This window comes from Sesamum indicum, linkage group LG2 (assembly GCF_000512975.1).
Source record: "Sesamum indicum cultivar Zhongzhi No. 13 linkage group LG2, S_indicum_v1.0, whole genome shotgun sequence".
Classification (NCBI taxonomy): Eukaryota; Viridiplantae; Streptophyta; class Magnoliopsida; order Lamiales; family Pedaliaceae; genus Sesamum; species Sesamum indicum.
Window position 1 is genome coordinate 186,008 of NC_026146.1, and position 22,987 is coordinate 208,994.

General features: G+C 38.6%; 4 protein-coding genes across 4 annotated transcripts in view; 1 reads left to right on the forward strand and 3 right to left on the reverse strand.

Annotated features, from left to right (window-relative positions):
• The window catches only part of LOC105174851 (SCY1-like protein 2), a 10,103-nt gene extending 5,119 nt beyond the window's left edge, over positions 1 to 4,984 (reverse strand). Inside the window, exons 1-7 of the mRNA XM_011097075.2 lie at positions 4,256 to 4,984; positions 3,327 to 3,431; positions 2,180 to 2,290; positions 1,547 to 1,729; positions 559 to 685; positions 275 to 336; positions 88 to 174 (exon numbers count right to left, since the gene is read on the reverse strand). Of these exons, the coding sequence (XP_011095377.1) occupies positions 88 to 174; positions 275 to 336; positions 559 to 685; positions 1,547 to 1,729; positions 2,180 to 2,290; positions 3,327 to 3,431; positions 4,256 to 4,762 (1,182 nt within the window). The 5' untranslated portion in view covers positions 4,763 to 4,984. The remainder of the gene's footprint in view (positions 1 to 87; positions 175 to 274; positions 337 to 558; positions 686 to 1,546; positions 1,730 to 2,179; positions 2,291 to 3,326; positions 3,432 to 4,255) is intronic.
• LOC105174859 (LRR receptor-like serine/threonine-protein kinase GSO1) lies at positions 6,369 to 8,247 on the forward strand. Its single transcript, XM_011097089.2, has one exon. It carries the CDS (start codon positions 6,679 to 6,681, stop codon positions 8,125 to 8,127), a length of 1,449 nt encoding a protein of 482 aa, XP_011095391.1. The 5' UTR covers positions 6,369 to 6,678; the 3' UTR covers positions 8,128 to 8,247.
• Positions 9,192 to 11,558, reverse strand: LOC105174867. Its single transcript, XM_011097101.2, has 2 exons — positions 10,621 to 11,558; positions 9,192 to 9,608 (listed from the first exon to the last, which is right to left on the reverse strand). Exons 1-2 carry the CDS (start codon positions 11,446 to 11,448, stop codon positions 9,474 to 9,476), a joined length of 963 nt encoding a protein of 320 aa, XP_011095403.1. The 5' UTR covers positions 11,449 to 11,558; the 3' UTR covers positions 9,192 to 9,473.
• Positions 13,351 to 15,312, reverse strand: LOC105174878 (probable protein phosphatase 2C 2). Its single transcript, XM_011097111.2, has 4 exons — positions 14,652 to 15,312; positions 14,245 to 14,424; positions 13,995 to 14,165; positions 13,351 to 13,924 (listed from the first exon to the last, which is right to left on the reverse strand). The coding sequence occupies exons 1-4, from the start codon at positions 15,267 to 15,269 to the stop codon at positions 13,571 to 13,573; spliced, it is 1,323 nt and encodes a 440-aa protein (XP_011095413.2). The 5' UTR covers positions 15,270 to 15,312; the 3' UTR covers positions 13,351 to 13,570.

Genomic DNA, 22,987 nt, shown 5'->3' on the forward strand with positions numbered 1-22,987 from the left:
ACCAAGTAGCATTAACAACTATACTGACAATAAAATGATAATACTCATATTTGAATAGCATTAATGGTGCAGGAAAAGAATTCAGACCTTAAACCGCAAAACACGGGGATCAAAATCTTTCCACATGTCCGATAATGCTTTTAGAAATTCAGATTTTTGCATGTTATCTCTCTCCTGGAAGCAATCAGGTATAATCAGATTTCATACTCACAACCTGTACCATGTTTCTTGCTAAAGAAGCATGCTAAAACTGAAGTAAACGATAAAATCATACAAGCATGTGATCCAGAAAGCGAAGAGCACGCAACCTAGTATCCTCTCGGAAAAAAGATGAACCTGAAAATGTGGAATAGATACTTGGTAAAAGATAATTAAAAATTAAACAAATTCTTAGTTGCCAACTGAAGACACTTTGCATGAGTGAAACAATTCATTTAGAGATAAGAGTAGAGAACTATAACCAAAAGCCAATGAAACAAATTGTCAGTATAAGAAAAAATTAAACTATTCATTTAGAGATAGAGTAAAGAACAATAACCAAAAGCCACCAATTGTAACCTGTAAAATCAATTGCTGTTTGTCTCAGAGCTTCATTTGCAGACAACATTCTCTGTAAATCTGGTATTAGCTCCCTTGGAATGGCAGAAAATGCCTCATTGGTTAGGTAAGTCAGACTGTTCATATACTGCAAAAATATGGTTGCAGAAGAACAATTAATCTCTACATAAGGACATGAATATGAAATTCTAGTCTGTAAAGAATGAAATGATGACAGTTATTTCAGGACATATATGCTGCTTTCATCTTAATTTGTTCCTCCACTTCGTTATTTTTGTTTGTTTGTGAACTTCTTCCAGTTCCATTATTCCATAAAAAATCACTAGAGTTTTTAGCTTCTTATTATTCCGTCATTCCTTAAACTATATTAATTTTAGACTCTAACTGAAAATTTGTTATCCCATTAAGCTCCTGAAGCAGTGGGAAACTTCTTAAAAACCATGTGCAAGCGGGAAAATAAGAAAAAAAAGGTATATTTGATTATACTTCACTCTAACAGCAGCATCAAATTTGTAGGAATACAGGGCCAAATGGCATCTTACCTATCAACAGGACTTGATTTACAATGATTTCACATTTTCAATTTTATACATTCATAATTTCTCTCCCAAACTTTGTTGAAGTACATGCAGATCTTGGCCTATCTGCCTTCGACCACCAGCCATTGAGTATTTTGCATCTTTTCTATCAAGTTCTTGTGACAGATCACTTCAATATCCACTAAATCAAACTCATACATGCACCTAAAATATACCTCTATTTATGAGTAACAAATGCAAAGCAATATGGCTTTGCCATTTCCAGACCATAAGAACTAAAATACATAAAATTATAATCTATAGGGTTCATAAAGCACATGATACTGAAAGCATACAATTTAAAGAACAGATCTAAAGCAAGTGCAGCTTCCACATATCAGTGTGCAACAGAATGATTCAGTAACACAACATGCGAAAGTTAAGGGAAACAAAACAATATATATATATACCATCTTCACATTGTTGTGACAATCAAATAAAGGCTTCCGAGCTATCAAGTGGTAGGCAAGGCATGCCAAGCTGAAAACATCGGAGGCAGGCCCAACCGAAGACGTTTTACTTCGTACCAACTCGGGAGCAGTGTAGTTTATTGATGGCTGCAAGGGCAGGATAGAATCTTCTACATCGTATTCCTATTAAACAAAAGCAGGTTAGAGTTTCATTCAAGTTGCATCAAACCAGATCTTTCTCAGAAATAAAAATTGAACAACCAACTAAGTAGTGGGATACTGTCAATTTCCCGCGAGCAATCTGGAAGAAGTCCCTATTAATATACTGGCTCCTTTTCTCAAGTCACATAAGGATATTAGCTTAACTCTCCATCACATTGACCTATTACTTCCATCAAGTCCATCACATATATGTATGCTTATTTCCATGAACAGCATCTAGTTCTTTTTCATTCTTTCATAAGGAGCAGCATTAGTTATAAAGTGGGTGCAACGTTAAACTAACTGAGAGGAGCAAAGGTGGGTGGAATATCTCTAGAGAGAAAATGCACAAGATATTACAGAAAAGGAATTTCTAGAAGAGTGAAGAAACATGCATGCATATTGACCAAGTTCAACAAATCCATTACTCACAGCATAGTGGAAAGCCTGCATGCTGGCAGAATCGTTGGAAGATTGATCTGTTGAAATTGCAAAACCAAAACCACTGAGCTTCCAAGCTCCATTGGAAGTAATGAGGACACTCTGCGATGGAAAAAATGGCAATCAGTTCAGTTACAAAATAAGATGTGTCCTCCAAGACAAATTGTCAGCAATGGCTACGTCAACAGGGACCAAGTAAGCCTAATTATTTTTACTCACTATTTCAGAAAAATATTATGAATAGCTTATTTTTCCCTGATAATATTCAATTTGCAGCAAGGATATTTTCTCATTCGATTTGAGAATACCAAGTATGACACAAGTCAAAGTTCCTGTTCAGGGTCTGAGACTTCACTGCAATCAAATGGACAGAAAAACAGGGAAAACACATTGAATGGCAGAAACAGAAGACAAGAATGATGCAAAACATTTTAGTACATTTGTATAGGAAGCCTGACCATGAGAGGCCTGGATTAAGTGACACAATCCCATTCCAGCTTCCCCATAATAGGAATAAATAAAGAGAAGAGACAAGAACAAAAAGCAGCGTGGACATGCTTATATTTCCATGCAACGAGTTGAGATTAGAGGGAGCAAGAAACTGCAGCAAAAACCAAACATAAAATGTAATATGGATTATTCTAGTATAAATGAGACCATAAATGGAACATGATTAAGTGGGAAAAGAAGTACCAAAGAAGGCAATTGGAAAGGAGACCTCTAACACCCCCTCTACCAAGTAGAGGTATTCAAATTCTGAAAACTTTAGACCAATTAAAACAATGGCATCACAGTACCACCTCCTACAACGTTTAAAGTCACAATAATTACATTCTTTCTATCAAATCAGGGACTCAGGAAATTAACTCCACAAAGTCCCCCCTCTTCCCACAACAGATAAATGCCAATAATGCATACAAGTGGTCCTCAGATCATTTTCTTCCTCCATAAAACTATTAAAAAGAAAATCAAAGTGAACATTGTAAAGATACCTCTCTAAGTAAATCATAACTTATATTTTCTCTCAAACTAGAAAAGCTAATGCAGAGAACAATAGGAATTACGAAAAGAGAATGAATAACGAAATAAGCTGCATGAAAACTATTCAAATTAAAGTCTCTAGGAAAAGAATCATAACCTCTGGTGCTATGGCCCTGTGGATAAGGCGTGCATTATTATGAAGGAAGTCCAACGTCTCTGCAATTTGGAGCAGACCATGCTTAACCTCCAATAATCCCATATCCTGAAGCAGAACGTAATCAATCATTGATCCTTTTGGTGGAACACGTGAACAGCTGAAGATTTAATGTATATAGTTCCCAACTCAAACAAAGTTAAGATTTGGCACATCAAGCACCAAGAAGAATATTGGTACTTTTGATCCCAAAATCAAAACAAGCAATCCAAACAGGACAAATACAAGGCCATTCATTGTTTCTAAGCTGATGATGCTTGTGTAACATTTTCCAAATTCTTCTACACGCTCAGGGCCAAGGACATAATTTCTCACGTGGTGGTAGCAGGGATGACTTTACTTGTGTCTATATTTGCAACTTTATATCTTAGAGCCACGTGGAGACATACACATTTTTAATAAGTGAAGGAGACTATAAATGACTGGTTGACAATTGATAGAAGTTCAAACAAAGGAACTTTGAGAAATAAATTCATAACTCTTGAAATAGTTGACCAAAAAGTCCCGGTAGTAGCCGCGATAAAAAAATTATGGTTCTTAAATTTCGCTGTAGCTTTAGCCTGTATTCTTCCTTCAAATAGTAATGAACAAATCCCAATATCCTATCTTCGTTTTCACGAATAAAACAAAATTTTAGAAGGCAAATCTCAATCGTCTTCCCTCGTCTGCATTGGAGTTCCTTCTCCAGAATTGTTAACTCATTGGCATCAAGTTAAGTGCATAAATCCAAAATTCATTTATTTATTTCTGCCTAGCTCCAAAAATTCATAAGATTAGTCCAAATTTAAGAAAAAACTAATTGGAACACAACACCATTCACTGACTAAACCTTGCAATTACAAAAACCTAAAATTGAGATTGGAAGCCCATACCATTCCTTTGAGCTCCTTAGGGACCTTGGAAATATTCTCCACATTCCCAAGTGTATTTGCCACCGATGCAAACAGCGGCTCGGTGACCATAGCCATGGCATTCTTACTCTCATCCAGCGCCTGGACCACGTGAACCACCCCAGGGTGCCTCAGGCGGACGAGTCGAGCCGCATCTGCCCGAATCACATCCAAAAACGCATCTTCGGCGGCTTTGGAGAGACCAGCCCTCTGCCGGGCCTCCGACAGTGCCTTCTTATCCAACACCCAAACGCAGACGATAGGGTAGACAGCAGGCACGTGGGTGTCACGAGACTTAGCTGAGTACAATTTCCAGGCGAGGCCAGGGCCTGCGGAGGCGATCTGATCGATAAGTTCGTAATCCTGCATGGCTCTAGGTAGACCGGTTACTTCTTGGACGGTAGTTTGTACAGTCTTCTCGATGACAGCGGAGGCCTTGGCGGAGGCCTTGGCTAAGGCCTGTGTTAAGGTTTTCATATTGAGGGACATGATTGGGGATGAATTGGGAAATTGGTGGTGTGTCGGTGGGTGGGAGGGAGGGGGAGGAGAAGTGGTGGGTGGCGGTGGCGGTGGCGGAGGGAGAGATTGGAAATTTGAGACGATCGGAGTCCAGATCCCACCCCAATACTTTCTCTCTCTAGCTGTTGATGTTGAGGAAAAGACTCGACCTGTATTTCATTTTTCTATTCTGTCTCTCTGTCGTGTCGAAAATGCCACGTCGGAAAGTTGTAGGAAACTTCTGTTTCTAGTTCTAATACTAATAATAATTCCGATAAAAAACAATTAAAATCCTAATACTAATATTAACAATAATAATACATTTTGATTTTGGTTTTACTTCACTTACCGCATGCTGTGGTACATATGTTGCTGCCCCTTATCTATTGTTATTACTAAATTCCCCCCCTCCCCCACGGGCCCCACCTATTTATTTAGTACCCCTTTTCCAAGTTTGGTAATTACATGCCGATGTCTTGTAGTTTTGAATATTTTTGAAGTTTTACTATTATTTAATATATACTATTTAAAATTTATTGAATTTGATAATATTAATAAAAAAATTAATTGAAAATTGATATATAATTTTAATTGATTTATTGTAAGTCAAATAAATTTTTTCCAACAAAACTATCTTTACAACGTAAAAATATACATCAGATGCATTAACTTTTGAAAATATATAGGAGTAATTTGCTCATAAAAAAAATCTTTTTTATGCAATAAATTAATAATAAGTCAATAAAAAATAAATATTAATTTTTATCCTTTTTTTTGTTGATATCAACAAATTTTTAAATTTTAACTAATGGAGGGACTTATTTGTTCGACATAAGCAAACATCAAAAGTATTAGATGTAATTTTTCAAATCACAAGGAATCTATGTGTAATTATATTAAATCTTAATTATCCCTTACTTATTTGCACGATGACATTATATTTATAAAAAAAAAGAAAAATACTCAAATTATGTTTGATTGAATCAAAAGATGTAAAGCACATGTAATAAATCACCTTTATTGAAATATAGAGCAGTCATGTTACCTAAACTTGATTCATTTGTTACTTCCTCTTAATTAGCAAATAACCTTTTTGTTTGGTATAGTTATAGTTATGATAATTCAAATTTTTACTCTCATACATATAAATAGTAAAAGTTTCATGTTAATTGTTAGGTTAAGACTTGAGAACATCATGTCATGGATGCTCTCTGATTCCAGCCAGGTTCAGAGAACATATATATACGATTGCAGCCCCTGCTTCTCTCTCATGCATACTTGTGAGCTGAGACACACACACACGCAGAGAGAGCATTGAGAGCTGCAAATATATTTATGGATACACTGGACAAGAAGCCATTATCCTGGGAAATGAAGCCTGGGGTTTTCTTTTCGATCATGTTACTAGTGTGTGAGAGTCAATCATCGCGGCGGGATCTGTAGTTGACCTTGCTGTCTATCCACCATAAACGACTTGACCACCCAGAAATATTAATATGGACAGCCTTGTTTTTAGTTCAAACTTCAACTTGGCATAAAGCTTCTCTCTTCTCGGTCAAGATTTTGATCTCCAGTCCACCTATTCAGCCCGCCCTGTCCATATGCATGGATGGATTGCTTGCTCCATACCATTACTGCAAATTCTACCACCTACAAATATCATTCTCTTGTTAACAAGATTGCGTGTTTTTCCTGTCTGTCTACCCATTCATTACCTAGCTAATTTGTTTGTTCTTTACATCATCGATCACACCATCACTTTTAGCTCATAAAACCACATTAATGAATGTAATGGGACCCAGTTCCAAAATCCGATTGTGTGTGTCTATATAAATATATATACATATTGCAGCAAGCTTACCACACCATTCCACCCTCTAGCTAAATTCATTCCAACCCTCGTCAATATGCACTTCCCAACTCTTCTTCCCTCAGCTCTCTTCCTAGCATTCATCATCCCTATCTTCTGCCCTTTTTCATGCCTTAGACTCTCAGCAGCATGCCATGTCGACGATGAAACTGGGCTATTGGGTTTCAAGTCGGGTATCAGGGCCGATCCATCTGGCATGCTTGCCTCATGGAAGAAGGGCACAGAGTGTTGCAAATGGTTGGGCGTCACATGCCTAAGCGGCGACCGGGTCACTGCTTTGAGTCTTGCCGGGCAACCCAACAATCTCACCTCCAGTTTAACGGGTACAATCTCGCCTTCTCTATCCAAGCTCAAGTACTTGGATGGCCTATATCTCCAGGATCTCAAAAATTTGGGAGGCCCTTTCCCAGATTCTCTTTTCACTCTCCCAAAACTCTTGTTTGTTTATATTGAAAACAATAAGTTGTCTGGTCCAATACCCACAAACATTGGCAATCTCATCGAACTAGAGGCACTAAGTCTGCAAGGGAACCAATTCTCTGGGCCGATACCAAGTTCAATCGCTGATTTGACTCAACTGACTCAGCTCAAACTCGGCGGAAACCTTCTCACCGGCACCATCCCCCTTGGCATTCAGCGCCTCAGGAACCTCACCCTGCTGCATTTGGAGCGCAATCAATTGTCTGGGCCAATACCAGATCTGTTTTCGGGCTTATCTAACCTCAGATCCATTACGCTTTCTGACAATAACTTCACAGGAACAATTCCAGGGAGCATCTCAGCACTAGCGCCAAAACTGGCCTATCTGGAGCTGGCCCATAACTCCCTGACTGGGAAAATCCCTGATTTTCTGGGGAAATTCCATGCCCTCGACACATTGGATCTGTCGTGGAACCATTTCTCAGGAACGCTTCCAAAAAGTTTTGCCAATCTCACCAAGATCTTTAATCTTAACCTGTCTCATAATAAGCTAGTGGATCCGTTTCCAGAACTGCATGTGAGAGGTATCGAATCCTTGGATTTATCCTACAATCAGTTCCATTTAGGGAGAATTCCTGAGTGGGTTACCACATCTCCAATTATATACTCTTTGAAGTTAGCCAGATGTGGAATCAAGATGAAATTGGAGGAGTGGAAGCCTGCAGAGACGTACTTCTATGATTACATTGATCTGTCGGAGAATCAAATAACGGGAAGCCCAGTAAAGTTGTTGAACAGAACAGATTATTTGGTGGGATTCTATGCTTCTGGCAACAAGTTGAAATTCAATCTGGAGAGTATAAGATTTGTGAAGAGTTTGAAGCACTTGGATTTATCGCGCAATTTGGTTTATGGGAAGGTGCCAAAGGCGATTTCCGGTCTGTCGGAGTTGAATGTGAGTTACAACCACTTGTGTGGTCAATTGCCGTCGACAAAGTTTCCGGCCAGCACATTTGCTGGGAATGATTGTCTCTGTGGGTCTCCATTACCAAAATGCAAAGCTTAATCATGATGATCATCCGCTTACAATTGCGAAAATCTGACTTGGGTTATTACTAAAATTCCGTTTCCTAATATATGTTTGTTTCCAGGAAACTCTTATAATATTGACGCCATATATGTTTATGATCGAATGAAAAGCAATTTCCATTAAAATAGAAATAAAAAGTATGTATGTGAATCTAAAAATTCATTGTTAGAAGTTTGTTTATGCAAAAATTGAATTCAGCAGTGAAGGGGAGGACAAACATATACTGGGAAAGAAAATAAATCTATGTAGTTATAAATTTAAGAACGACCAAATAATGCAATACGTGGATGGTGCATACATATAAAAAGAAAAAAATAAAATGGAGTAATTATAAAACTGGGGAAATCACTACTAGTGGGGATGGACCCGGAACCGGAAAACATCTAATTGTACCATACCAAAGAAAAGTCGTAGATAAAACTGAGCTGACGCCATCTATTTCCTCATCACCGTTACATAATCTGTTCATTTTCCCCAATTCTTGAAAACTGAGGGGCTTTCAGACTCAGTAGATCAATACATAAAGCTACAATTTCTTTTTGTATCTCGTTGTTTGTTTCTCTGTCTTGAATTCGGCCCACTTCCTTTAATCTAAATTTCTTGCATTTATATGTTTCAAGATTTTTCAATTGGGTAACACTCACCATGAGTGTTGATGTCAATAGCTGTTTTTGCCTACTCTTCCTCTAAATGTATCTTATTCAAGAAAGAAAAACACACCCCAACTTCTGTGATAGTCCTTTTGGAGGGATACATGTTGCCGGCTTGCACTGATTTAGCCTACTCTTTCTTTCGGCTTGAGTAGTTTAGGCTAACTTGCCTTGCAAATTGCATACATGTTGCTATAATGCTTTGATTTGTTCAAGCTTCCGTCACAAGTGATCTTCTTTTTAAGCCTCGTAAAACAATGAATCAGCCACCAGTATGATGAGGGTGATTGATTTATATTTTTGGGGGTATATACGATCAGCTTGTCTGTCATCTAACTAGTCCGCGTCCAAAAAGTCATACCAGTAAGGATGAATCAGTGCATGAAGAAATTTTCAAGATAAAATTCGTAGATAGCAGAAGATACATTCAATGACAAATAGGCATTCCAAGGAGCATATATGACTTCTGGATACATAGCCAAAGAAAGAAAAAGCTTTTAATGTTGAAGGCAAAAGGAAACTAATACACACAGATACACTAAAATACAGAAGCCTACACACTTTCTTAAACTTGATAAGAACACCCTGTCTCGTGCTCTATGTATAACGATACACAGTGTGTCTTAAACTTGGCAAGAACGCCCATGTTCCATGTATAAATAATTGCTCCCCTTATCTTAGACTCATTGCAGGCCATGTGGTGTTTGTGCCAACAGCAGGCAGTGAAGGCCGAATCATGGGAACCCGTTTCACAACGGAGAAAGCTTCATTCAGACGAGCAGCACGGCTCATGACCTGAGATATCTTCTGCAAAATTGAATACATAAATCAAAACATACTGCAAAAAGGTTTATATATTCTTCATCTCCACAAGGAAGGAATATGATCCTGTTTCTTTATATTTACAACGAAATGGATGGTCATCTGTTATGTTAAACTTTTGTTCAGATGTCAAAATCAAATTAAGACTGGGATCTGCAGACCTTAATAACACTAAACATATACGCCATACATTTGAATGCTGAGTCCAGAAAATCAGATGGACAACAATGACATCATAAATGCCACCAACTACCATATCTGTTAAATAAATAGCTAAGAACTCTTTCCGAGTGTGTTTTCTTCCACACAGGAAATGTATCTCATCCAGAAGTGCAAACGCATACGTGGAACCAATTGAGCAAGTACAAGATCACCTCGACTGCCAAATATTAATACCTTTGAAGCTTAAAGTAAAGCCACACTGATGTATATGGTCTCCTGGCGTGTTGTTACTATGGACACTATAGGCTAAAATCTACCAGCAAACCGATGGTTTATCGGTATATGATCAACTAGGAAGAGTCAGACATCTCTCTAAACACCCTCACCCCCTGGAACTCAAATGACAAATCACTTTACTGGTCTTCATGCTGCATAGGGATAATGTCTCAAGTTCTAATATCAACATGCATAATTCAGCAACAAAAAAATCCGAAAGCTAGATCCTAATAATCAGGAGAGGGATGTTCTCAAGAAAGACCATTTCCAATCACTCCAATGGAATATACAGTACAAGCAATCATATTTCTGAAAAAAGGAAGAAAAGAAGAGAGACAGATTATAACCTCAGGTATCGGTTCCTCCATCAGGTCGATATCAGATTGTTATCTTCTCAGATTCAAAACAACTATACGATTTCTCATATTAAAAGGCATTGGCATTCACGTGAAAGTTGCAGATAAGTCTGATCTTAATACCATACATGCACACTCTCAAAATAGTTGCAGAACAAAGTCCATGATGCATAACCAAATATAATCCATACAAGACCACTGACCTTATCATCAACAGTGACCTTAATCTCCAAGCCCCTAGTCTTTTTCTTCATCTTATGCAACCTGCGGCCCAAGATGACAAACCCCATGATAGCAGCTGCCACGGAGACAGTCCACGCAGGACTCATTCTAAACAGACAGTACTTTAGGAATTGCATTGGCATCTTCCACCACACCACGCTCCTCTTTTCAAGCTCACCACTTTTCTTGTTTCCAGTGTCATCTGTAACTTTGCCCCCACTTACAATCTTATCAATTTCATTCTTGTCTTCACCCGAAACCTCCGACTCACCTTGCAAATTCACGTTACCTTGGACACCCACTTGGAAATTCTCGGAAACGTCAGTAAGTTTAGCAGAGCCCACCTGAATTCCACTGGATTCCATACAAACTTCACCCATGTCCTCCTGCTTGTCACCTTTATCCTCAAGTATTTCCTCAATTCCATGAAAAATCAATTGCTTTTTCTCGTTTTGAGAAAAACCAATTTGATCTATGGCGTCCAATTCGATCAATTTGCGGTCTTCGGAAGGTTCACTGCTGGAATCGGACCAAAACCCACCACCAGAATCCTTTTGAAGGTAGAGAGTGGGATTGTCCTCCAAGCCGGGATCAACCCAACTAGGATTATCGGACCCAGCCGATACATCATCATCGAAATCCTCCCCAAAACGATTCTGAGAATCTAAGGAGAAATAATTGGCGTGAATTAAGCCTCCAGAATGAATTTCATCAAAGGAGTTATTGGGGAGGGGGGTGGAGTCAGAAGCGGAGTTGGGTTGGAGGAGCTCCCAATCGTGAAAATCATTTGTAGCGGGTACAGTATCCATCGAAGAGATTAATCAGAAGCAGATGGAAGAAAAAGTGAGAAGGGGAAGGGAAGGGGGAGGAGGAATGAGGAGAAATGATAGAAAGGGACAAATCCAAATCCAAATCCAAAAGGGGCTTCATATGATATTAATAATAATAATAATAAATCATAACTCCCCATAACAATAATTTTTTTTTTCTTTCTCTATGTTTTCGTGTGAGTAATAATAAATAAGGTTGTGGTAGATTAGATTGGTAATAACTAGGATTGATTAGGTGTATTTAGTGGGCGTCGCCCCTCTTTTTATGTGTATAAATAAATCCCTCAACTTTTTTTTTTATATTCATTGAAATTAAAATTATAATTATTAATTTGAAGAAAATAATCCTTAGAATAATAATAGATCGACCAGAAAGCGATTAAAAATAAGGGATTATTATACCTTATTTTCTTAAAGTTGAGTGTAGTTACACAAAAATATCCTGCAAATTATAAGATTATATTTAGTATTCTTAATGTTAGTTTTGGTTCAACAAATAAATTTATTTATTAGTCATAATTCATGAAATTCGATGATACTTGCCAAAAAGAAAGTGAATGAAAAATCATATTTATTCTCAATTGACTTACTACTAACTTATTACAAGTTTAATAAAAAATTTCTGATCAAACTACCCTCAATTGTCATAGAGGTTTGGTCATGCAACAAAAACCTGTACGGCCTAGCTTTGCACAAGCTAGTCAGCCTTCTCCCTCTCACACTCGGCCCTCGTGTATAAAGTACGAAAGTAGGCACGAAAACAATGCACAAGTATACAAGAAGTGCAAAATCCACACAATTAAGAAACACTGTAATTTACAGTTGAAGCCAACTTTATATTAATATATATCTTCTCACGTGTATTAGTGTAAATATATAAGGATAATTTGATGTAAAATGATCAGCAGCAAATAAATTGTGGATAAACATTAATTTTTATTTATTTATTTACTAATATTAATAAATTTAATATAATTTCTTAAACTATAAAAAATTTATATATAATTATACCTAATCATACAAAAGAACAATATAATCATCCCGAAAAACAATAACAATAGAAACCATGAAAATGCAGTTGAAACAAAGAAGAAGTGTTTGTAAGGTGAACACGAGTATAAATTATTTGATAAATTACAACGAATTTTGTATAATAAAAATACATTCTTATTGTTTGAAAAATTACTAGTGCTTTTATGATGTTTAATCAAATTATGTAATTATTGAATTGAAGTATAAAATTATCAACTTTGTCCTTATTATATTTTTTTATTTTTTTTAAAATAAAAAAATTTAAAGGAATTATCTACTTAATTCATAAAAAAGATAAAAAATTTAAAAATAAATAAAATTATAATTTTTAATCTACATTATCATCTCGATCAATTTACTACAAAAAATAAATAAATAAATTAGACTAATTATTAAAATTAAAAGAATATTAATAATATAAAGAAGTATTTATAATTATATCAAATCTAATGAGAGATGATTTGGTATTTGGTTGAAAGTGGTAAGGTGGGGGTGGAGGGCTGTCTTTCTTGACTTTTTGGGGGCGAAAACTCAATGACCCTCTCTTTCTACCCCAATTCCATTCCATGGCCTCCTTACAATTGAATTAATAACCGTGTGCTGTGTGTGCACTGCCGCCTAACCCTAACTCAGTAACCAACACCTAATACTATTTCTTAGCCCCCCAACACAAACACACGCACACTTTTTCCTCTTCATATATAATTTTCTTTTTTTCTTTCTTCCTAATCACACAATCCAATATTCTTTGCTTCTTCCTTTATTTAATTAATTTAAATTAAAAAGGTCATATATAATAGTATGTTCATGATTTATATTTATATTTATAATAATAAAACAATTCCTTAATTAGCAAATAACTTCCTTCTACCATCTAACCGTATGTATGTAATTATAATATCATAATTATGAATAGTTTACATTGGATAGAGATGAGGAGGAGGAGGAGGTTGTGCATGATCATGTGTACCTAGCTAGCTATTCTTCAAAAATGAATCAACCTGGCTAGCTAGTGAGTATTGCTCATGAAGATGATTTGTGTATATTTGAGCATGGGCTAGGTAGGTAGCTATATATGGGTGTGGGTGTGGGTGATCATCTTGAAATTGTGAAGGTTAATGAGCATGACAGTAATGTCATCTCGATTCCCTCGGCTTGATGATATTTCCACAAGTTTCCTGCAAGACTCTATCATCATATGATTCCTTGACACCACCACGTCTACCGCTTCTTGATCGCTCACCCTATCCCATAACCCGTCCGAAGCTACTATCAGAAACTCACACTCTGATGTTAAGGCCACCTTCACTATCTCAGGCTCACAGATTATCCAATCTTTCAAATGCACGTCCCCAAATGCCCTCGATATCGCCAGCGATCCGTTCACCCTCCACACTCCATTGTGGCAGTGCAGAAAACCACCCTGTCATCCATCACCATCTCTTTCTAATTAAATTCATCACATCAAGAAAATTTAATATAAACATGCATACCGAATTCTCAATGCGTTCACGCTCGTCTTCCCTGCTCAGCCGATGCTCATTTGTCAATGTAATGGCTTTCCCTTTCCTGCTCAACACTACTTTACAGTCACCCACATGTGCCGCGTGCACTTCTCCATCCTTGAGCAGCACACCCGCTGCACACGCTCCTCCATGTACATCCTAAAATCATTATCAAGTTCATAATGTTTCTAGCACCAGCAGGTAGCAAATAGCAATAGCAATTGATAATGATGCGTACCTGAGCAAGAAACTCTTTATCCGTGGCTGAGTAGCCTCCGCGCAAAGCGGCTTCAATCTGGTTTCCGGCCTTGCCAACTCCCACGCCTTGTAACTCATTCACTATGTTCTTCCCTAAATTTTTAGCCACATAATCTGCTGCTTCATGCCCTCCATGCCCATCAATTACTACGAAGAACGCCTGCACTCCTCCATAACAATTTTTCTTTTATTTAATATATGTACCCTTCAACATCTCTATACCAAAACCAATTATTGCTACAATACCACACAAATTTAACCACCAAAACAATAAGACATCTTTTCATTGATTATATAGTGTAGAGATATATAATTGATGAAAGCAATTAATGGAATATTGGAGCTGATAGCTAGAAAATTCATCAAAATTAGATTTTGGTGACCTACTTGTTTAGGGTCACCTGAAATATCAAGCACAACTGCGTGCCTATCTTCCATGACCTCTCTCCTACCCTTCTTGCTTGCCAAGAAGAAATCTCTGCCCTGGATTATCTCCAATTCTTTCATCATATTATCCATCCTTTTCACCTTTTCAATGGAATCCAGGTCCGTGGGGACAACAAGCCGGGCCGGCCTCTTCCTCGATGGCTTAACTAATACTTCATTGCTGTTGCCTCGTCCAATTAGCAGCTGTTTATTTTTTATCCCAATATTGTTGGGCAGATGGTTTGGATCAAGTTGGGAATTAGAAGAGGTGCAGGGTTGATGATGATGGCAGGTGCAGGAGGGAGACGTAGTGGGCGGAGGAGGAGGTGGAGGGGGTGCGGGGGCGATTAACAAAGCCATGCAAGTCATCCGCCTGAGCCTGAGGAGGCGGAGGAAGTATAAAGCTATTGAAATTACGGATAAACGAAAGAAAGCTGGCCGGACATCAATCATTGTTGAAAACTTGTTCCAGTAATAATTCAAATGCACAATGCAATATTGGGAAGACCTAATTATAACACATAAACAATAACAAAACAAGATGAATGTTGAGGATGCAATTAACAAAAGATCGATCATGGAAGAGCTTAACGAAATAGGTATAAGGAATGTAGCTAGAGATTTTTATATATATATATATATATATATATAAGAAGAAAGAGAAGAATTGAAGAAGAAACGAAATATAATAATGATGAATGGATGGATGGATGGAGGAACAAATTTTGGGAATGATTTGATGTAGAAAATTTAAGAGGTCAAAGGGCGGGGAGGAAAGGAAGGATGTTTTTGGGAGATGGGTTTTAACAGGTCAAAAAAGGCTGGAATTCAAACGGCCACCCATCAGCTGGGTGCATGCTCAAACGCCTAATATTTATTCAATACCACACTTTGCTAATTATACCTGCCCAGCCCCAGCCCCAGCCCCAGCCCAAGTCCCCCTAATAAAAGCTAACTACTTCTCTCTTTCCCCTACCAATATGCTCCTACTCATCTTGTATAACGCGCCTAACCAAATTAATTATATTATATTTGGTATTTCACATTATTCAACTACATATATATATATATAAATAAATTAGAATGAGCTCCATTGAAGTTTTTTAATTTTATTATTTAAAAATTTATCAAATACTCTTGATGTTTGATGAAAAAAGTATAAGTGAAAAGAAGAGTGTTATTCCTCAATTTTTATATACATGAGAGATATTGGCATTGAAGTAACCCCTAAATAGGAAATGTAAGGGTCCCTTTAATCTGAAGATGTAGCATAAAGTAAAAGTTGAGGTATGTAGTTCAAACGGAAGAAAACATCAAAAAATATATCAAAGCATGTACCTCTTTGTATATAGGCAAACATAATTAGGTGGTTGGATGAAATTATGATGATGTTAAATTCTTTTTAGATTTATCCAACCTTTAAGGTTTAGGTTACTTCTCTCTAGAGGCGCCATGCCCCAAGAGAGTTGCTAATTCTTATCCGATTTTATGAGGTGTACCTCCTGACATCCTATGTGGATGCCACCTAAACTACTTGTGGATGTCATTGATGTGAGATGGACTTTGACTTTGAGTGGGGGGCTTTAAGTTCCTAAACTTTATTGTGGGCTCGTAAGGTCTTTTTTGGATTGAGGCCCTCCCAAATTTGTGTCGTTGGAGCTTCCTTTAGCCAACTTATTTTTTGGGCATATCTACTGGACCCTCTGCATGGGGGCTCTACATAGATTAGACTTCCTGGGGATATTTTTTTGGGCCTTCCCCTGAAATGGGCTTCATGGAGGACATAATGGATTTGTATAATATTTTTTTATTTTTTTTTGGATCATTTGAATTTTTTGGGTCAATCCTTTTTTTATCGGCATCATATATAATTATTATATATATATATATGATGATTGAAAGTCTAAACATTATTTTATATATATATATTGTAAAACATTGAGGAGTGAAATATAATATTTAAAAAAATGTAATATGATTGAGGAGCAAAAAAGGGAAGAGAATATATTAAAATTGGTTATGCTTAATTTTTTCAGTTGAAAAATATAATGATGCCCCTTAGTTTATAATTAAGAATAAATCGTTCCTTTAGAAAGCAACTCAAAGTTTGTAATATATATGATAGTGTAATATTGGTGCTGGTTCTCCTAATATAATATTATATGGCTCTGAGATGTGCTGTTTTGTTTCTAAATATTGCATTTGGAAACTGCAGCTCCGTGATGAAGTTCCTGTTAAGTTGTGAAGATTGATTTGAAGAAGAAAATGATAACCTGATTCAATTTAGAAATCCCAAGTTGAGTTGGAGAAGGATAACTCGATTCAAAGTTAAGTTGGAGAAGGATAACCCGATTCAAAGTTGAGTTGGAGAAGGATAACCCGATTCAACTTAGAAATCCCAAGTTGAGTTGGAAAAAGGATAAGTCATGGCTATATATATACTACTCTTATTAGCATTGTTTTATAGAGCAAAGTAGAATAGAGTGGAGAGAAAAGAAAGAGTTGAGACGAGGGTAAGTGTTGTCTTTCACGTGTGGTGAAGACTTGCATACAAGTGTGTGTGTGTTGTACTCCTCAATTTTCCTCCTCTTTGAGTGTTTTCTCCTGGCTTGGTATCGCCCCCAGACGTAGGATTTATATCCAAACTGGGTTAACAAATTCGTGTGTCTTTTATCGCCTTCATATTCCACCTGTTATCCATCTTAACCCGATCCATTTCCTTACAACTGGTATCAGAGCCTGGTTCAAGGAGTTAAGATGGAGGGAAAGTTTCCAGTCGAACGGTTCAATGGTTCCGACTTTGGGTTTTGGCGTATGCAGATGGAGGCCTACCTGTACAGGAAGGACCTGTACGAACCACTTGCAGAGAAGTCCGAGAAGACGAGTGATGAAGAATGGAAGGTGCTCAATCAAAAGGCGATGAGCGCAATAATCCTGTCGCTCTCTCGGAATGTCGCCTATCATGTGAAGGGAGCAAAGAGCACGAAGGAAGTTCTACAGACTCTTGTCGATATGTACGAGAAACCCTCAGCAATGAACAAGGTTATGCTGATGAAAAAACTATTCAGGTTGCAGATGGAGGAGAGGAAGTCGGTGGCCGATCACCTCAATGACTTCAACCAACTCACGACACAGCTGGCGTCTGTGGATATCGTGTTTGACGATGAGGTAAAAGCGTTAATTTTGCTTTCATCTTTACCTGACAGTTGGGATGTGGTTGTTACTTCAGTGAGCACTTCGTCTGGGAAGGAGAAGATGAAGTTCGACAACATCAGGGACATGATGTTGAACGAGGAAACCCGTAGAAAGCAAACGGGTGGATCATCTGGCTCTGCGCTACATACAGAGTCCAGAGGGAGACCTGACACACGGGGTAAATACCGTGGAAGGTCCAGGTCAAGGTCCAGGGGGAAGAACAAGGGCAAGAAGGAGATGGTGTGCTGGAACTGCGAGAAGCCCGGACACATGAAAAGCGAATGTCGGGCGCCAAAGAAGGAAAAGGAGGGCCGAACAGCGAATGCCGCGACGGAGGAGATCACGGATGCACTCTTGTTGAGTGTGAGCAGTTCTTCCGATGATTGGGTTGTGGATTCAGGGGCCTCATTCCACTCATGCAGCAACAAAGACATCATGGAGCCATACACCTCAGGTGATTTTGGCTTAGTTTATCTTGCAGATAACAAACCCCTCAAGATTGTAGGAAAGGGAGATGTGCGGATCAAATCAACGAATGGGTCATGCTGGACCCTACATGATGTGAGACACATACCAGGACTGAAAAGGAACTTGATCTCAGTCGGACAGCTGGATAGTGATGGATTCCACACGACGTTTGGAGACGCGAAGTGGAAGATCAGTCGGGGAGCAATGACTTTGGCTCGAGGACTAAAGTCGGGAACGCTCTACATGGCGGGAGGATCCAGTTTAAACATTCCCTTTGCAGGAACTGTATCGCAGGCTAACCTGTGGCACAATCGCTTGGGCCACATGAGCGAGAAAGGAATGAACGTGCTGAAGTCGAAAGGACGGTTGCCCGAGTTAAAATCGGTGGAGGTGGGTCATTGTGAACACTGCGTGTTCGGAAAGCAGAAGCGGGTGAGCTTCTTGACCACAGGAAGAACTCCGAGGAAAGAAAAGTTGGAGCTTGTTCACACCGATTTGTGGGGGTCAGCACCAGTGTCATCTCTTGGTGGATCAACGTACTACATGACATTCGTCGATGATTCCACTAGAAAGGTATGGGTGTATTTCTTAAAAAGAAAATCTGATGCCTTTGATACATTCAGGAGATGGAGGGCACTAGTGGAAAATGAGACAGGTCTACAAGTGAAATGTCTCAGATCGGATAACGGTGGCGAGTACAGCAGTGAAGGTATCAAGAATTACTGCGCCGACCATGGAATCCGAATGCAGAAAACAATCCCGGGGACACCTCAGCAAAATGGCGTTGCTGAGAGGATGAACAGAACACTGAATGAGCGTGCGAGATGCATGCGATTGAAGAGCGGACTACCAAAGATGTTTTGGGCAGATGCAGTCAACACGGCTGCTTTCTTGATCAATCGAGGGCCTTATGTCCCGTTGAACAACATGATACCGGAAGAGGTATGGAGTGGTAAGAAAGTGGATCTTTCTTTCTTACATACGTTTGGTTGTTCAGCCTATATTTTGAACGATGATCGGACTAAGCTGGATGCTAAGTCGATTAAATGTACATTCATTGGGTATGGGACTGACGAATTTGGGTATAGATTCTGGGATGATCAAAACCGGAAAATAATTCGTAGTAGGAATGTTATATTCAATGAGGATGTAATGTACAACGACAGGAAGGTAAGCCCGGACGATGACAAGAAGGAAAGGGAATTTGTTGATCTCGATATTTCAAATTCCGGGATCATGAGACCAGCAGATACGGATTCAGTGGGAGTTCAGACGGACGAAACCGAACAAACGGAGATAGAGCCAGAACCAGTATCGGAGGAACCGATTACTGAAAGCAGCACACCCTTGGCACTGGGTCGAGAACCGAGGCTGAGAAGGGCCCCAGATAGGTACTCCCCCTCTCTTTATTACTTGCTTTTGTCTGATTGTGGAGAACCCGAATGTTACGCAGAGGCAGTCAATGATGTCCACAAGAGCAAGTGGGAGCTTGCGATGAACGACGAGATGAACTCGTTGAAGAAAAACAACACATGGGAATTGTGTCAGCTCCCAAAAGGAAAGAAGGCCCTACAGAACAGATGGGTCTATCGGGTTAAGGAAGAATCAGACGGGAAGAAGCGGTACAAGGCAAGACTCGTAGTAAAGGGATTCCAACAAAGATACGGTATTGACTTTACTGATGTTTTTACACCTGTTGTCAAGTTAACTACTATTCGTCTTGTGTTGAGCATGGTAGCGGCAGAGAACTTGGAGTTACAACAGATGGATGTAAAGACAGCCTTCCTACACGGGGATCTTGAGGAGGAGATATACATGGTACAACCAGAGGGGTATAATGGAGATGATCAGCAGGTGTGTCGCCTGAAGAAAAGCCTGTATGGATTGAAACAGGCTCCGCGGCAGTGGTACAGGAAGTTTGACAACTTCATGCTAGAGATAGGTTTCTCTAGATGCAATGCTGATCATTGCTGCTACGTGAAGAGGTTCGATGAGTTTTTTATCATTCTACTCCTGTATGTTGATGACATGTTGATAGCAGGATCAAATGTCAAGGAGATCAATAGGCTCAAGGATCAGTTATCGAGGAAGTTTGACATGAAAGATCTTGGCGAAGCAAGACAGATATTGGGCATGAAAATCACAAGGGACAAAGGTATTGGTAAATTATGGTTATCTCAATCTGATTATATTGAGAAGGTATTATGCAGATTCAAGATGGAAAATGCAAAACCGGTTGGAACGCCATTGGGAAATCAGTTCAAACTATCCAACAGTGATTCGCCCCAGACTGACTCCGAACGTGCAAAGATGAGAGTCACACCGTATGCCTCAGCAATTGGGAGCCTGATGTATGCTATGATCTGTACTCGACCGGATATAGCACATGCAGTGGGAGTAGTTAGCCGTTTTATGAGCAATCCAGGAGTGATGCACTGGGAAGCTGTGAAATGGATTCTTAGGTACCTGAGGGGTACTAAGGACCGAGCATTGGTGTTTGGTAAGGGCAAGCTTACCTTGTTTGGGTTTGTTGACGCTGATTTTGCAGGGAGTGACTATGACAAAAGGAGGAGCACTACAGGGTACGTGTTCACATATGGCGGTACAGCCGTATCCTGGGACTCCAAGTTGCAGAAGGTTGTCACACTGTCCACGACGGAAGCTGAGTACGTGGCAGTTACTGAGGCAGCTAAGGAGCTCATTTGGCTGCAACACTTGTTGGGTGAATTAGGGAAACCTCCGGCAGATGTGATTCTTCATAGCGATAGTCAGAGTGCGATCCATCTGGCAAAGAATCCCGCGTTCCATTCGCGGACAAAGCACATCGAGATCAAGTACCATTTCATCCGACAACTTCTGGAGAAGAAGGCACTGCAGCTGGAGAAGATCCAAGGAGAAAAGAATCCTGCGGACATGCTGACCAAGGCGGTTGCGATGGCGAAGTTGAAGCTGTGTACGGCTTCGACTGGCCTTGATGACTAGAGTGGACAAACCCGGCGGTACCAAGAAAGAAGTGGAGAAAAGCTAATCAATCTTCAAGTGGGAGATTGTTATGAAGTGAAGATTGATTTGAAGAAGAAAATGATAACCTGATTCAACTTAGAAATCCCAAGTTGAGTTGGAGAAGGTCGATTCAAAGTGGATAACTCGATTCAAAGTTGAGTTGGAGAAGGATAACCCGATTCAAAGTTGAGTTGGAGAAGGATAACCCGATTCAACTTAGAAATCCCAAGTTGAGTTGGAAAAAGGATAAGTCATGGCTATATATATACTACTCTTATTAGCATTGTTTTATAGAGCAAAGTAGAATAGAGTAGAGAGAAAAGAAAGAGTTGAGACGAGGGTGAGTGTTGTCTTTCACGTGTGGTGAAGACTTGCATACAAGTGTGTGTGTGTTGTACTCCTCAATTTTCCTCCTCTTTGAGTGTTTTCTCCTGGCTTGGTATCGCCCCCAGACGTAGGATTTATATCCAAACTGGGTTAACAAATTCGTGTGTCTTTTATCGCCTTCATATTCCACCTGTTATCCATCTTAACGCGATCCATTTCCTAACAGTTCCTTTAGATGTAAATTAAATGCTCTCTCTCTCTCTCTCCTCCCTCTCTCCCTCTATATATATATATACACACACACACACCAACTTACCAACTTCACTTGAGAACCACCACCAAATACGTATACAAATTAAATATATATCCATTAAACTTTCATAATTAAACCATCCATGTAAAGGATTACGTTTTAATGGAGTAGTAAGTTGTTGTTTCAGAGATTTGTTTATGGGTATATATATCATGTGATGCATTATGAAGTAAGTAGTTGCAATTAATTAGGAAAATATTATATAGATATTGACAATTGAATATTGGATGAATGTAGAACAAGTTTGCATGGAGTGGAGTGGAATGGAGTTTCTCAAGTATAAATACAGAGATTATTATATATATTTGCACCATTAGTTTCTCATTTCTCACACACTCTCTCTCACACACACGCACATATATAGTCGTGATTAATTATATAAGGATGGATGATGGTTAATTTTTCAAAGTGTAGGTTTTTTGGTTGTGATTAATTAGGTTGTTTGTAGATAAAAGTACCCATAAGAGTGTTGAACAATTACAAGATCAATAACAAGGGGGCCGGGGGAATAAGGTTCCCAAAGCTTCCAATGTACGTACAGGCCCTTTTTGAGCTAATTACCCTGGATTTCAAATCAATGCTTGTCCTAATACGTGACGTGAGGAGCAGGCACTTGATTTACGACTATTGCTACTCCTCTACAGTCGCCATCATGCAATTTCGGATTCGGATTCGCTTCCTCAATAAATACATAATATATAATCCCCTTTCCAAAACAATTTCATATATTACATGTGATATTTACCAAATCAATAAATAAATATATTCTTGGGCCTCAAACTATGAAAAATAATTTTAATTGAATGAGTAAATTAGGAGAATTTCTTTTAAAATGTAAAATAATTATAAATATCTTCTTAAATAAAAATTAATATTAAAAAATGAATGAATATTTATAATTATGTTAAATTTTATATAAAATATGAAGAGAATAAAAGATAAAGGGGGTGGAGCCAATGGTATTGGGGGGGGGGGGGGCCCCTGTTTTTGC

Excerpts from the sequence above, each read along its gene's own strand:
- LOC105174867 (XM_011097101.2), bottom strand. The coding sequence starts at position 11,448 with ATGGATACTGTACCCGCTACAAATGATTTTCACGATTGGGAGCTCCTC. Across the intron at positions 9,609-10,620 it reads AGGTCACTGTTGATGATAAG|AAGATATCTCAGGTCATGAG; the intron begins GTCAGTGGTCTT and ends TCAATTTTGCAG.
- LOC105174878 (XM_011097111.2), bottom strand. The coding sequence starts at position 15,269 with ATGATCGATCTTTTGTTAATTGCATCCTCAACATTCATCTTGTTTTGT. Across the intron at positions 14,425-14,651 it reads TTTCAGGTGACCCTAAACAA|GCGTTCTTCGTAGTAATTGA; the intron begins GTAGGTCACCAA and ends GGAGGAGTGCAG. Across the intron at positions 13,925-13,994 it reads GTGAACGCATTGAGAATTCG|GGTGGTTTTCTGCACTGCCA; the intron begins GTATGCATGTTT and ends GATGGATGACAG.
- LOC105174859 (XM_011097089.2), top strand. The coding sequence starts at position 6,679 with ATGCACTTCCCAACTCTTCTTCCCTCAGCTCTCTTCCTAGCATTCATC.